We start from the raw sequence: 15,855 nt of genomic DNA, 5'->3' as shown, positions 1-15,855 counted from the left end.
CAGTAGAGAGTATAAAAAAAAGTCAAATCAACTAAATTACTGACTCTGGCAAAGTTCTTCTGGGTGGGGGTGTATCTGTAAATACAGGGGCCTCCTGGTGCCTCAGCCAGTAAGAGGTCATCACATGCCTCTCATAACACAGTTAGCTGCTTTATACTTCATACTTAATACTGATTTAAACATCACCGTGTAGTTAGGATTCACTCCTGCAGTGTTTTTCCCCCTCTAAACTTTTCGCATGGTTTAATTTCAGTAAACCTGTAAATGATCCAACATCGGACAAAATTGTTAGATGATGAGAGAAAACTCTTATCATTTCTCAGCTGTGAATACCAGTAGTACACCGCTTATTTTTCTTGCTTATTTCGTATGAGGGAACAAAGCAGAACATTTACTTAAATACTTTAACCACACGTAGCAGCAAATACCTCAGTTCTTTTGCTTAGAATATCTAATGCAGGAACCGGTGTTGGGGGCGACCCGATCAACGTAATAGACAGGCGTGAACAACACCAGGATGAGTTGAGGACGCATTTGAGAGATCCGATCTCTTTCCCCAATCTCCGATGTCTGTATTTAGCTGTATTAATGCAGATTACAGTGCGTACGGAAACTTCCAGGGTCGGAGACATTATCTGATTAACGTCAGGGTGGACATCAATAAATTATAACTTTACGTTGGTGCCAAAGTCATGACGCACACACGCAAAACAGCATTGTTCTCTGTTCTGGAGCAGCGGTAGAGATCCATTAGAGAGAGCAGCTTTAACGATATCACGCCAAGTTAATGTCAGGTCTGGACGTACCTAAAGCTGGTCACTTGCAGCCCAGAACGGATCTTAATGGAAGAGTTTCATTGGAAGATGGTATATCTGTGGTACCAGGTTTACAATGAGATTTCTGTGCAGAGCTCAGTCTTCAGGTATGTTTTAACTCAAATTATCTTGTCTCAGAGTGATGAGGTTTGACTACTTAGCATAAAGACCGGAAGCAAAGAAAACAACGGGCTTAAAATCCACATTCTTTCAATAGTTGTGCAAATGTTGCGTAAAGCTGTGCTTCATTTCAAATATACTGATGCCTCAACAAGCACCTCAGTTTTATAGCCTGTATCTTTCAGTTATGGATTATGTGGCAAGTATACCTATTCAATCATTGACTGCATATGACAGCTCACACCATGTTCACAATTAATAAGTAAAAGACATGCCCGCATGAGTGACTGCGCTATGGATAGTTACACAAACTGTTTGTGAGCATGTATCTGCCGCTGACATTCAGGATGACTTTCACCACGAGACAAGACGTATCGTCAGCATTGAAAAGTACAATAATTATGTTCGCATAATAACAGCCATGAGTGCGTTAGCTCATTGGCTAATGAATATTTGTGCAGAGCAACGAGTCTAATCAGCAAACACAGCCAGTGTCTTTTGCACTACGTATACTGTATAGATCTAACTCGTGCTTCTCTGAAACCGCGAACTCCAGTTAGATGACATTTTAAGTGTTTTCTGTCATGTTTAATTGCTGTAAAGCGTTAATGTCACTGCAAATGAACTTTTGAAATTTTGCAGATAATCCAAAGGATCAAAACCAATGAGAAAATGCTGAGGTAGGCTGTTCAGTATGTTAATTGGTCACTACAAGAGGTACTTTGTCATTTATACAAAACCATCTGATATGTTGTTATCCAAAAATATGCCACCAGTTGCAGTTATAATCGCTAAACATTTATTAGTTAATTCCAGCATAGAACATTAAACCAGTGTTTGTGGATGTTGAATGCCAACACTAAAACAAAAAAAAAAAAATCAAGTCAAGGAGAATGAGTTCTCCTAGATGGCTCCTAGATGATGACCGAAGTCAAAATAAATGTAGATAAATACAAAATAATGCTTTTAAAATCTACAATCATTTCTTGTTACATGAACACACAGATTTGTTAAGTCACACATATAAATTAAGTTTGCTAGCTTTCACAAAATTCTAAACTCTCTGTCGACAGGATATAGATGTAAAGAAAAACACTTTTTTTAAAAAAGATACGGAGACTTTCTGCTAGTCACAAAATATTTGATTCAGCAAAAAGACGGCAGTGAAACATTTGACCAAAATGGCAAACCCGGCTGCCATCAGCTTGTTCTGTAAAAGCACCTGAGGAAAGATCTCAGACTTTCCTCAGATCTCTAGATTTTTCCACCATTCCTGTCGGCCGATCAGACGACAGTGCAAAAATATACAAATATTGTTATGAGCTCTGTTTTGAAGGCATAGCTGTCACTGGGGAGTAGAAGTTTAAGTGGCACATAGTCCTCGTCAGTCATGTAAATCTTGTCTTCCCACCATGTACACGGGCCTCTTCTGTAAGTCAGAGTTTAACTAGGCCTCTAGAAATGATTTTAGGTCCAAGGTTGGCACTTAAGGGTATACGACTGATAGTCTGGACTCTGGTCTCCTGGGTGAAAGCCATTGCGGACTTTGAATTGAAGTAAAAGAAACATTGGAAATTGTAGTAAACAACATTTGCCACAGTGACACAGTTGTGTTAAATGGAAAAACACATATTAACATAACATATTAAACTGTGATTTACTAATGCCCTGATAGTGCTAATGCTCTATGAGGGGAAAGACCTTCAAGACCACTTCCTGTCACAGTGTACCAAAGCATTGTCTTCAAGGCGTCATTTCCAACCTTTAGATTCAGTGACTAAAAATAATCCATGGACCCTCACTAAGGTACAACGCCATGGACATGTTTGATTTGCCTTCCTACCGCTCACTTCCTTCTCCTGCTGTGGAACACAAGAGAGTGGGCTGGGACTTCATGAGGGAATGTGACAGAGGTGACCACAGTTGGCATAACAGCTGTAGGAAACCTGTAGCAAGACGACACTGTAACTAAAAATATAACAAATAAAAGTAAATGGGTGTGTACAGTCTGTAAAATTGGAAAACCTTTTGTCACACATGAAAATGTTGAAGTTTTCCACTTTTAACACTGAAACATGGTCAGCTATAGTAATACTGGATGATGTGTTAGCATGATTTCTGACTTTTTACTGCTTTTATCTTGCCTACATTTTTTGCTTAAATCATCTTTACTGAATTTTATGTTGAGTCCAGATCTTAGGAAACACCTAAAGAGAAAGTCTAAAAGATCAAGTTTTCTGGGTATATAAGGGCACAGACTTATTATAATTCCTGAACAGGATACTCCTCCTAATCAGTTATCCAGCAGGCATCCCCACCTTTCTCCCAAATGCAGTTATTACTTTTTGAAATCATTCTAGGCACACAAATGAAAGGAGAAAGAGAAATGCAGAAAACGACAATATTTTCTCTCTTCTCTTTCATCTACACAACCGAGTCTTCTGATCTGCTCCCTGCTGTTTCATTTACGCTGTTTGCATGAAGAACTGCAGCGTGAACTGTGTAAAACAGAAGGCTGCTCATGTCTTTGTCATTCTTCCCAAAGAATTGGCCCTTCTGCAGAGTATCGATGAGCGAGGTGTTGCAGCAGGCAAGGAGGACGTTCACGCCGATCTCTTTGTATTCCTTGATGAGCCCTTTGAAAGTGGCCATCCCTGCTGAGTCTATGAAGGGGATGGCAGAGCAGTCTAAAACTATTGTGTGGAACTCCAGTTCTCTTTGGACGAGTCCTACGGTGACGTCCCCGTTGTTTTTCTCCCCATTTCCCTTGGCTTGCTTTGCGTGCATCTCCTTGGCCTTCTTCTCTGCCTTCCTCCTCTTAGCCATCTCCAAGAAGGGTTCAACTCCGACAGCTTTGTAGAGGGATTTGAGGAAAGAGTCCTTGTTGGCGTAGTAGAGAGGAGCCTGGAAACGGAAGATTTGAACCCTTTGTGGAGGCATGAGGTGCTCGTACTCTTCCAAGTCTTCATAAAAATCAGCGTCGTTGACTCGGCCCAGGAGAGAGACCTGGAATCAAACATGAAATAACTGAGGTTATGGAATAACCGATTGATTCAGTTTTATACATTATAATCAAATTCTATCAGCTTTCAAAAATCACTCATATCACTTACTCACCTTTGGTTTCTGGGTCTTAAAGATGATGCAGCCCAGGGAAAAGATGATTCCGACGAGAAGGCCTAGCTCCACACTTATCAGAGCCGTGGCTGACATGGCAACAAGCCAGACGACGGTGTCAATCTGGCTTTCACGCCACTTAGCTGGAATGTCTTTGAACTTTCTCAGAGCCCCACGAAGGCTAACAATGATGATACAAGCAAGAACACACTTCTGGAGTGCGTAGAAGAAAGGTGCAAAGAAGAGGAGGACAAAAAGGACTACCAGGGCGCTGATCAGACTGGATACCTGGACAGATTGAGAAAGAAAGACATAGATTTTATTATAGTTACAGCTCAAAATCTATATGCTTTGCTGCTTGAATGCTGAGACTCTACACATTTCTTGAAGATAGACTTCAATAAGGTTTCTAGAAACTATTTGCTCTCACATGAAAACTAGGCTTTGCCATCCAAAATGTAAAGCCAGTTTTTGATTATGCTGAGTGTTTTGCCACATGGCTTATTTTCCAGGACACACATAGCAGAGGCACAATTCCCAGAGTGTCCCATTTAGTATTGTCCAACTAGTTCCCCATCTAAGTCATCCTGGTCAGCAAAGAAACGCAAATAAATGCAGTGACAACACACGTCGACTGTAGATCAAATAACTGGAAACAACTAAATTTGTAATAACATAGCTTCTGCTGGTTTGGTCATTTTCTAAAATCAGAAGTTCACCTGTGTCTGGCAGCCAGTTGAATCTTTCACCATGGTTTTTGCCATGGCGGCACTGGTGGTGAAACAGTGGAAGAAGGAGGGGATGATGTTACAGAGGCCGATGGCCAGCATCTCCTGGTTGGGACGGACGGTGTAACCATTTTTCTTGGCAAACATCTCAGACAGTGACACGGTGAAGGCAAAACTACAAGACACAAAGACAGTTTGGTGGGTGAAGGGCACCGCAAAACATGTTGGGAGCGTGTATTTGAAATGACTATGTTGTAATTACTGTGGTTGCAAGCAGATTCTTCTAATACATTACCGGGTTCAGAGTTCAAGCTACATAATACTGCAACTTTAAATACATACAGTTTCTGTTTTGTTTTCCTTTTTCAGAATGCATATGGGTTGGTAATTTCCCTCGTTATGTAAATTTTGACACATAGGTGCAATCAGACTTTTGTGAGGGCATTAATCCCAAACTGACACAAATATGGCAAGATAAGAAACACATGTTGGCGTCAAGCAAACTTGCTGTTTGATTTGTTGATTGATTACCTAATGACTGCAAGAGGAATGGCATCCACTGCTATCCGTGGCATTAGACTGAAGCTGGGCACCTGGGGAGCGATGAATCCTGTGGGGATGTGACCAGAAACACTGGTGCTATAATGCTTGTTCAGCTCCCCAAAATGGCTGGCCAATGTAGCTCCTGCCACAACTACCAGTTCAGTCGGCAGAGGGATTTTTAGACGATCCTTATAACGATCCTGGATCTCTTTCCCTGCCACTGTAATTAAAAGATAAATGTTAATGAAATACCTTTGAGAACCGAGGTGACTATACGTGAATTGAGTTAATGACAGACCTAAAATTGAGATACAGATGGCACTAGTGATGAGGTCACACAGATTTGTCTTGTGAATGTTGGCGAAGATGTTGATCCAGGTAACGACCACTGTGCCATATCCCTGGTGACGAGGAATCTTCAGGCCCAGCAGGTATTTAGCCTGCACAGTCAGGATGGTGAAAGACGCTCCGGCAGCAAAGCCGTCAAGCATGGGAGCGGAAAGGTACACAGAGACGAAACCGAGCCTCAACACTGCCATTATAATCTGAGGGGAGAAGCATAGGGATGAAAGGTAACTAAGGCCTATAAAGTAGACCTTCTGCTTCACTTCGGTGACTGTAGATGTGTAAAAAGGGTTTATTGAAAAGTTAACTCAGTGAAACGTGTAACTGAAGCAAATGAAACTAATACTATTTAACAAGGCCAAAGGGAAGGTAAGTGAAAGGAAATTAGATTTGCAGGTATTGGACACAAAATAAAAATACTGCACAAACAGACATACTCAAGGGTCTATACCTGGGACTCAGGTTAACACAAGGGAGTCTGTGAGTTTGAATAATTATTAATAAGCACATTGTGCCTCAAATGATTGTGGAGCTGTATTAAACCAGACTTACACAATTTCCCTTTCTTAACTCTCAACATCTTAGATTCACCAAGTATTTGACACGGTAAAGCCAAAATACCTATCTCCTTACCTGGTAGACGCCAGCCAGGAATGTAATGGCAGCAGCGACGCTGATGGCATAGCACTCCTTGCTGCACTCCACACCCATTAGCTCCACACTGTGGACTTTACCATCAGAGAAGTTTGTGCCCAGTGTACCATTGAGGAAATCATGACTAGATGGTGTTGAATCCTCATTGAGGTCAAAACCTGCCAGGTACACTTCCCTATCCACCACCTGCAGGCAAGCACAACAACACCAGCCACCACGGTACCTATTTAGCTCTGAACATATTAATATATACTGTGTTATTTGAAAAAAATGATTCTTAATTATAACTTCTTTCTTTGGATTTACCAGAATAATGTCCTCTAACATGTCATTAAAGATCACAGTATGATCCTAGCTTGTCTTGACCTCGTGGCACATTACCTGTCCAACCATGAGGCTCATGAGGCTGAAGATCCCTACGGACACATGTCTGGAAGTCCCCATGAGGAAGTAGATGATGTTAGCATAAAATGAGGTGTATAAGCCATAGATGGGTTCCACTCCAGCCAGTAGGCAGTAGGCGATGGCCTGAGGCACCAAGATGATACCCACAATCATCCCAGACATCACATCACCCCAGATGTACTCTCTGAGCTTGTATTTTGGCAGCCAGCGCACCACAGGGAAGAATCCTGTCAGTGTGGATCGGACTCTGGGCACAGAGCAACTCACACCTCGCTTCAGCTTGGATTTGAGGACTGAGACTGTTGGCTGTCGCCGGCGAACCCGCCGCTCCAGGAGAGGCGGCGGGACCAGTAGGGTTTCTGAGTCCTTGGAAACCTCCTCCATGGTCTTGGGGAGGAAGAGGAGGCAGCACAGTCAGAAAAGGGAGGAGGGGTGAAGGAGGAAGCCGTCAGCTGTGCCCCTGGAAGGCAGACAGGTTCACGGTCAGTGGTTCTCACCAAATGCATGTTTCTTTGAGAGCTATCTAACAAACATGTGGATTTAAAATAGTTTGTTAGTTCTATTTTAGCTCGCTTGCAGTTTTCTTTTTCCGTTCTGGCTGCAAGAATGTGAAAGTTAGAAGCATAATCAAGCCCCCAACTGAAAGCATTCCTTTATAGCGTTACCTGTGGTCTAAAACTTTAGTAACTTTAAACTAAAATATTTGAATTTTAATTCTCCAACCTGGATTTCAGGACCCTAGGTTTCCAAAAGTCTTTCCACTCAGTCTTTACTAATACAGTTTTTATTTTTTAACAAATGAAATGCAAGTAAAAAGACTGTTAGTCTTCGGAGATAGTATTCTGTTTCCAGATACAATCAATAGTTTTTTGATAACAGTATCACTGTAGTATCATTTTGTGTCTTGTGGGTTGTTGCATTATCCTTTAAACATCTGAATCAACCCAGTGTATGATCATTCACTTGGGGTTGTGAGTTAACTGTACAGTATCTGTCTTGATAAAGGTAGTGGACTAACAGTTGGACGACTGTTAATCTTTTCCCCCAGCCCCAGTTGCCCAGTGACTTACTCAGCTCCCTGAAACACAGCCACAAAGAGGAATAAATGGGGTGAAATCATTACAAATGCAACACATGCAACGTTGGGGTAATTTGTCTGGTCTGATCTTGTCAGGATTATGGCCTATTTGGCTACAAGATTACAATTAAACTCAATAACCCAATCCTTCTAAGTCTTGTTATATGTTTGGAATTAGTTGGCCACTGTTTGTCATCTGTACCCCTGTGTTGTTGAACTGTGGTCTGATAGGTTGGTTGAGGTTGAGAGAGGACAGGGTTGTTACAAAAGTATCCCAAAGCGATGGGAATACTAAGAGAGTGTCCATATATAGGCAGTGAGAAAAGGCATGCTGCTGTCACCAAGAAGTCAGCCCTGGTTTTGCTACTGGAAAACAGAAATCTCTAGAAATGGAAAGGAATGCTAACTTTGGTACTTTTATCCATGCAATGGCTCTGTCAGTCCAAAGTGAAATATATCAACAACTATCAAATGCATTGCCTTTACAATTTGTACATATGTTCATAGTTCCCAGAAGATGAAGCCTAATGTTTTTTGATGATGCTCTGGATTTTAGTTTAGTACCATCTAGAGGTGGAATTTGGGATCCCAATAACTACTGGACGGGTTACCATGAAATGTGGCAGGGGTATTCATGGTACCCAGTGGTTGAATCCTAATAACTAATAAACTAATAAATACTAACGACTGAAGATAATAAAATCCTAATTTTGTTATTTGTCCTCTGAAATTTTAGATTGAGGTTACCAGATAATGAATCCAAATATCTTTTGTAAGCCAATGTTGTTTCCTTGAGTGGTTTTGAGTGAAGTGTAACAAATTCACATTGGTTGTGATGAAATTCAGAACCGATCTTGTCGAAACTGCGAAGACCATCGTCCATAAAAAAGCAAACTTTAAAAAATGTAAATGTAGTTATAAAAACCTAAAGTAAACATTTTTATATTAAAATATATATTGAAAGTGAGATCAAATTTCATGTGAAATATACACATAACACTTATTTATACGTATAAAATGTACATTTATAGACAGTCTGTAACTATTCAGAATGTCTTAGCATTGGTTTAGTATCTCAATACTGTGTAGAATTAGGCCCTTTGTTTGTGAATAGTTTTCTGTGAATTGAATTCGAAGGCGGTAAAGGATCCTACAGTCGATTTTCCAGCACAATAGCATAAATTCAGTGGTCTTCTCTACAATGATGAAAGTGTCCAACAGGATTTTAAAATCCATTAGTGACACTGCTCGTTGACGTTGACACATCAGCACGTTCGTGACTGTCATGAATAAAACTTGTGATCGGCAGGTCTCAGCAGGTCTTTCTTATGAGGTTAATTGTTTTCGGTAGCAGCTGTGTTCGGGGGGAGATAATCATGTCTTCGAAACCATAAAACACCCTAAATGACGTGTAATCGGCCTCTGCCATCACAACTCTGGTATGTGCTGTGATTTAGACTTCCGGTGGCAGCAGTGGCAGTGGCTCTCATGGGCTGATATGACAGAAAGATAAGCTAGAGTCATTTCTTTATGTATTCTTACATTGGGTTAATTTTCTTATGCATGATAAATGGTTAGTTTGGCACATTGGATCAGATTCAATTTGTCTAATTGTTTTTTTTTTTCATGTGGCTTTAATTTATAGTTCAATAAAATGATCCCTTTACACAAATGAATAAAGAGCCTATTATGTTTACATGGGTATCCTGAATCTCACCTGGCATTTTTAACTGATAGAAGATGTCGGAGACGAATAATGACCCTTTTCATTGAGCTAAAACACATACATACACACAAGTGGAAGAAAAGTCTTCTTAAGGAACACTTTACTTTTCTGAGGTAGCTCACTCCTTAAAACAGATAAAAAAAAAAAATCCCGGTTATCTAAAGCACAACAGGAGTCGTGAGGACATTTCGGGACCAAGCTAAGTAAATTTACTTCAGTGTCAACCCTGAACAGCACTGAAAGCAACAGTTTAAAGCTTTCTGCCAGCCTTTTCTAATCGATGTTCTCCGCCTTTTCTCATGTGACACAAAAACACCCTACCGCCGCTTAGAATCCAACTGTCTAGTCCAGCCTCTCTTCAATCATGAAGTATTTCATTATGTTATGTTGAAAGCCATTGTGTTCACACTGACTATGTAGGCACATGCAAATGTACAGAACATTTTCCAACAAACATTGGAAGCTATATATCATTACTATCTTTAACATATCCTGACATATTCAAGTGACATGCAGATTTAATGACAAAAACTACAGCTGTCCAGGTGATGAAATCTGATAGTTTCACCACTCACAATGCCGATTAAAACACACCAGAAACTGAAAATCATTTTTAAAGTGAAACTGAAAATCACCCTTACTGGGCAGATCTCAAGAAAACACACTTATCTCACTTGTCTGTAAATACTATACTTCCAGCCATGAATTAATGATTACAGATTACAGACTAAAATAGAACATGACCCGTTTTATTATGAGAAACGGATAACAACTGGTCCGGTCGATGTGGCGAGATATCCGTTCACCTGCAGAATGCAACTGGATTTCAACTTAACAATAACAACATGTCTAATTTTTTACATGTGAACTACGTTTCGGTTGATTTTCAAACGTTTGTGGTGAAATAAACATGAAAATGTTTGGTAATTTCTCTGATTCCAAATTCCAAAAGACATTTCCGGTCATTGAGGAGTGGTGATCTACTCACCTGCAGATTCACTGTCTTAAGAGCAAACAGGACTCTTAAGGCTGTTGTGTTCAAGTCAGCTCTGTAAACTGCCTTAGCTTCTTCTCTTTGGCTGCATTCCTTTTCTTTTTCTCTATCTGTTCTGCTCTCCGTGTCCCTCTTTCTTGACATCGAAGCAGGCACTTGATGTGAATCTGATGAATATATAGTGTAGTAAGATAAAAGCAGCCCTTTGCTCACTCTCGCACTACTCCCTATTGGCCCGATCACTGGGAATGGGTGGGACTGTGTTTGTGTGTGTGTGTGTGTGCGCGCAAGAGGTAAGATCAAGTCAATTTTTTACTAGATCAGATTGTTTGTCTACCCTGTGTTATGCCCGGGCCTTCGATTGTGTTTGCAGAGTCAAAATGGACAGACTCTTATGTCAGCGCGTCGCTCTGTTTAAATATGCGGTATAGACAGAGTGGATTACATGGCAAACAGAAGATAACCTGAAGTGCGACATGCAGTGAAGAGTGCCGCTGTTATCTGTGTGAACTGCGCGGGAAACCATATCTTTTTTTTTTTTTTATCAAATAAGCACGTATCGGAGTTAAGAGATGTTTGTATATCACAAGTGGGACTAACAATGGGCAGTACAGATAAGAACTAATACACAAACCGTTTAATGGTGTCGTGTTTTATGTTTTATAAATGTTCATCATTAAAGTTTATAAGGGTATAATGCTTTGAAGGAGCCATGCTTTGTAAAATCTGGTCTTAATGTTTAAAGATAATGTTTAAAGAAAAGGTAGATCATTAATAAAAATACTCAACACTGATTACACATGTATCTCATTCATCATCAATTAATCAAAATCCTTTTAGTCACTCAAGACACATTTAAATGATTAGTATTTAGGCTTTAATGGTGTACGATTCCAACCGGCTGAATACACCTCCCTTTCCAAAGCCTATACATCAGTCTGGCAGTACGTTATCTAAAGTGGGCTGTCATCATGATGACCGTTGGAGAAAACGCTCATGTCCACTGCATTGACTGCAACATTATAAATCAGTTTAAATTAAACCAAAGAGCTACTGTGTAGTGAACAGCAAATCCAAATGTGTTGATCTCTGATGAGCCTTTGTCTTGGGACACCGTTGGGGTGGAAGGTGTGTTGGTCAGTGTCAGCTAATCTCTTGAATTACCGCACTCTATGAGCTTAACTAATATTTTTGTAGTGCAAAAAGTTCCATAGAACAGGAAAGAAAAGTTAAATATCTCTCTGGTAATTTTAGATACAAATAGATGGATTTTGTTGTCTTGAGGCTGGAGACTGAAGGGAGATGACTGACGATGGACCAAATTTCAGTTTTCCATGTATGCTGCATATTCTCTAATATGCAGTGTGGTTATTTGCTTGAGACGGTGGGTCAGTCACAGACTAATTCAATAAGCTGGTGTTTTTCTTTGTCACCATCTTGTATTTTTAGTACCTCTGCTGTTACCCTGTTTGGTTTCTTTGGGTTTCCAGGTCCTGCTGTACTTCCTGTGTTTGTGATTGTTTGATTCATGGTTCGATTGGTTTCTCCTGGTGTGCTCCACCCTCATTAGTTTCACCTGTGTCCCATCAACCCCTCTGCCCATATGTATATATAGTCCTGCCTTTCACTTGGTGTTCTGTCAACTTGTCCTCGGATTTTTTTTTCTGTGCTGTAAAGTCAGCTCTGTGTATGTTCCCCTCTTCCTCATGAGTTCCTCATGTTCCTGGGTTCTTCTTGTTGCTTTAGTTTTTTTTGTTACTGTTGTTTTTGGATCACCCTGCCAACCCCGCAGCGGCTCTTGTTCCTGTACATTGTCATTAAATTTGCTTTGAATGGCTCAGCCAAGTGTCGTTAGGTTTCGCCCAAAAAATATGGGCATTGTTGCGAAGCAAGAAAAAGTTTGTTGGTCTACAATCCATGAAAAAGCGACTCCGTGGAATGACCTACTCCGTTTGTAGACGTCAACATCCTTTCCAAATGCCAGACTCCACAGTGAAGTAAGATGAAATCACACAGGGCTCAGACAAGAATCCTCAATGCAGCTGCCAATACACAGCGCACAGATGAACTGTCAAAAGGATTTTGGAATTGGACTCGTTGCTATAGTACATTCAACCTGTGCCAGTTCCCCCTAAACTGCCTAAAACTCTGTGTGTCATAAGCACGAACTTTTAACTTCCCCAGAGACACAACCACACAGAATAGAATTAACTTATGACAAAAAAAATCGTGTGCGGTATATGACCTGAGTTTGTCTGGTCTGATAAAATATGAATTACAAAATTTACCAGGTACTAACTTCATGAAGTTAAACAATAGAGAAGAACAAAAAAGGACAAAGCTACCATTCAACTGCACACGTATTATGGCTTATGATTTGACGTCACAATCTTAACTCACGCATTTTCCACGGAAAAAGGAAAATGTGTTTCCAGTCACTTCGAAAGTTAATGGCTGCAGTTTGAACTGCAGTATTTGGCAGTAGTACTAATGATAAAGGAGTTGTTGTAGAATATCCATGGATACTGGGACAATCTGTCACGTTCTTTCAGTAGAAAGACTGAGCATCTGGGTCACCAATATGATTACTTCCTAGTTAAAGGCTTACTGACAGTGCTTACAAAGTTCTTGTTTTTGTTTAGCTCAGAGCTGTAGCAAATGAACCACAACCAAACTGATCATAGTACTGAAGAAAGTCTGGTGGTCAGCAGCCTGGGCTGTCATGTGGTCTAATTCTTAGAAAGAAAAAAAAGAAGTCTAAGAAATGAACTGAACAAAATGATCTTTACTCCTATATGTAATGCAATTTCCAGCCAGTGGTAGGTCCAGTGACTTTGACATTTTAAGGGAAAAATAGATAATTTTCAACTTCAAACATGAGTGAAAGGGCAGCCTTATTAAACACACCAAACACCATCTGAATCTGTAATGTTTTTAAAATGCTTCAGCTTGAAGAATTAGCAGAACTTGTTGCGGTTGGTGCAACTGGGTTTCCACATTCTCACGCCTTTTTAGGGGACTAATGGCAGTTTCTCAGTCTGTATGCTACACCGTGGGAACGTGAGCACCGATTTTGAGTGTTCGACTGTCACATATCCATAAAACATTCTGACACTAAAATAGCATTTTATCTGCATCGCAGTGGCACTCTTGCCACATTTGGAAACACATATCTTTTCCTAATGTGATAAAGTCACAAAGCGAAAAAGGTGCAAATGTAAAATGTCTACCTTTTTGTAGTGTTGTTTGGGGTGACATACTTTAGACAAGCAACGGTTAATCACAGAATTATTGCCTTAATCGGACTATAACAGGAGAACTTAAGTGCATGTAAACACGTTACTCCAATTAAAATCGGAGTTCTCATTATCCGATTGAGACACCCAGATAATGCGATTGGAAACAGAGTTTTCAATCGGATAATGCATGTGCGCATGCTCCACAATCCTTGCTTTGGCGTGTGACCCCGGAACAAAAACGTCCAAGAAAGCCAGTCGTAAAAGAAGAAGAGGAACAGAGCCGCTAGAAGAACCGTCTGAGGGGTCAACCGGAAATCGGACCGTATTAATGTGGTATTATCCCGCAGAAAAGACACGCATCGCCACCTAGTGTGGAGGAGGAGAACAGTTATTCGATTTTCCTGCGCTGCATGTAAACTGGGACAAGGACTGTAGTCAGAAAGTCGAATTTTGAGCATAGCTCAATAAGCTCTGCATGTAAACACACTGAGTTATCCCACCATGGTCACCCTACTGTTGCACACATTTGAAATAAATGAAGATTTGGACCTGTCTCTAATCTGTTTTGGGTCCTTGGCTCTATAGGGGGCTGGAGCCTGTCCCAGCTGTCAATGGGCACGAGGCGGGTACAACCCGGACAGGTCACCGGTCTATTTCAGGGTCAACACAGACAGACAGACAACCATTCACATTCACACCTACAGCCAAGTTAGAGTCACCAATGAACCTAACGGGCATGTCTTTGGATGGTGGGAGGAAGCCGCAGAGAACCCACGCAGACACAGGGAGAACAAACTCCACACAGAACAGCCGCAGACCCTCAGGGAAAGTGTGTGTGTGGGTTTGTTTGCTTTTTTTTTTTTGGTCCCAGCATTATTTAAGGATAAAGTATTGCTGATGCAAGAGAAGACAACCCCACTAAGAAGACCTCAGACTGCTTTTTGGCGTAAACTCTAAATGAGCGAATGAAGGACTGTTAATAGGGTTGAAATCCAGCGTGGAAGACAGTGGGTCTCTGTGCGTGCACACAGTATGCATGTGCAAGTGTGTGGGCGTGTCCCCGCGTGCATTATGTTGCCCGGGTGAATGGCATTATTGTCAGTGACAGTGTGAAGATGATTGTGTTTCAGTCACTGATGTAACACACCACAGATGCGCATTGTCACTTCCTACTTGCAAAAAGTGGACTAAACCAACACTGTCAAGCAGTGAGAGATTTCCGCCCTGCTCGCCACGAAACCTTTGCTGGCCCCTCCGGCATGCAGCCAAAATCCCGCTCCATCTGAGAGGATTAGCGCACTGCCCCTTTAAATCCACCGGCAGCATCCATCTGTCTGCAAGTCTGCTCCACTGTCTGCAAGCTGCATCTCACTCGCTTATTATGAGCTTTCATTAGAAAGTCAAATGAATGGAACTCACCCAGAGAGAAGGAGCAGGCAGAATGTGTCGTGGAAGCATCGCTGGCCATGCCTGCCCGAGTGGTGCCTCCTTGTTCACCATCAGCCTGTTTCCCTCCGTAGTATCTGCTGCTGCTGCTGCTGCTGCTCGCTCACTGCCCCTTGCTTCTTCCTGCTTCCTCTTGCAAAGCATGACGGGAGTCAGCAAACCCCCATCTTTTTTCTGTCTGAGGATTGGAGCCTAGCAGGGGGGGAGGGGAGGGGACCGAAGAAATGAAGGGATGAGGCGGGGGGGGAGGGCTGGTGGCAGAGGATGATGGTAACCATGGTGACTAACTCCTGCGCCTCCCTCCACATTCTTTGGTAGTAAAGGACCAAACAATAACTGTAGCTCAGTAATATCAATTGATGTGTTTAGGTATCTCTATGAAAATCAGTTTGTGCCACTTAATCTGACGTACTTTAACTAATATATGGTTTATACTGCATGTAAACACAAAACATAAAAACCATCATAGTGACTAGCCGTAACAACTGTACTGTATATTCATGTATACTGTATACTGTATATTGTGTTTTAATATTTGATTAGAGATAAAGTCCTTGTAGGCTCTTCTATTCGGCGGCCATCCTGGTAATGCCTGCAGGCAGTTGTTTTAGGCTGACAAAACCAGGCCTCTATCTGAATGCATGG

At 41.3% G+C, this 15,855-nt stretch overlaps 1 protein-coding gene across 2 annotated transcripts; it reads right to left on the bottom strand.

Annotated features, from left to right (window-relative positions):
* Positions 1–1,790: 1,790 nt before the first annotated feature.
* Positions 1,791–15,323, bottom strand: slc26a1 (solute carrier family 26 member 1). Of its 2 annotated transcripts, none has more exons than XM_047568940.1 (8): positions 15,184–15,323; positions 6,704–7,187; positions 6,302–6,508; positions 5,622–5,868; positions 5,312–5,543; positions 4,772–4,955; positions 4,053–4,340; positions 1,791–3,941 (listed from the first exon to the last, which is right to left on the bottom strand). In XM_047568940.1, the coding sequence occupies exons 2-8, from the start codon at positions 7,109–7,111 to the stop codon at positions 3,360–3,362; spliced, it is 2,148 nt and encodes a 715-aa protein (XP_047424896.1). In that variant the 5' UTR covers positions 7,112–7,187; positions 15,184–15,323; the 3' UTR covers positions 1,791–3,359. The 2 variants fall into 2 exon arrangements, with proteins under 2 accessions (XP_047424896.1, XP_047424895.1); XM_047568939.1 differs by lacking the exon at positions 15,184–15,323 and adding an exon at positions 10,520–10,679.
* Positions 15,324–15,855: the final 532 nt, after the last annotated feature.

Source organism: Mugil cephalus, chromosome 19 (assembly GCF_022458985.1).
Source record: "Mugil cephalus isolate CIBA_MC_2020 chromosome 19, CIBA_Mcephalus_1.1, whole genome shotgun sequence".
NCBI classification, from domain to species: Eukaryota; Metazoa; Chordata; class Actinopteri; order Mugiliformes; family Mugilidae; genus Mugil; species Mugil cephalus.
Note: the sequence above shows the minus strand (reverse complement) of the source record. Positions and strands in the feature narration are given on the sequence as shown.

Coding starts and splice junctions, on each gene's coding strand:
- slc26a1 (XM_047568940.1), bottom strand. CDS start 7,111: ATGGAGGAGGTTTCCAAGGACTCAGAAACCCTACTGGTCCCGCCGCCT. Junction 5,869..6,301: donor TCCTGGCTGGCGTCTACCAG/GTAAGGAGATAG, acceptor TTCTCCCCTCAG/ATTATAATGGCAGTGTTGAG. Junction 5,544..5,621: donor CATCTGTATCTCAATTTTAG/GTCTGTCATTAA, acceptor TTTTAATTACAG/TGGCAGGGAAAGAGATCCAG.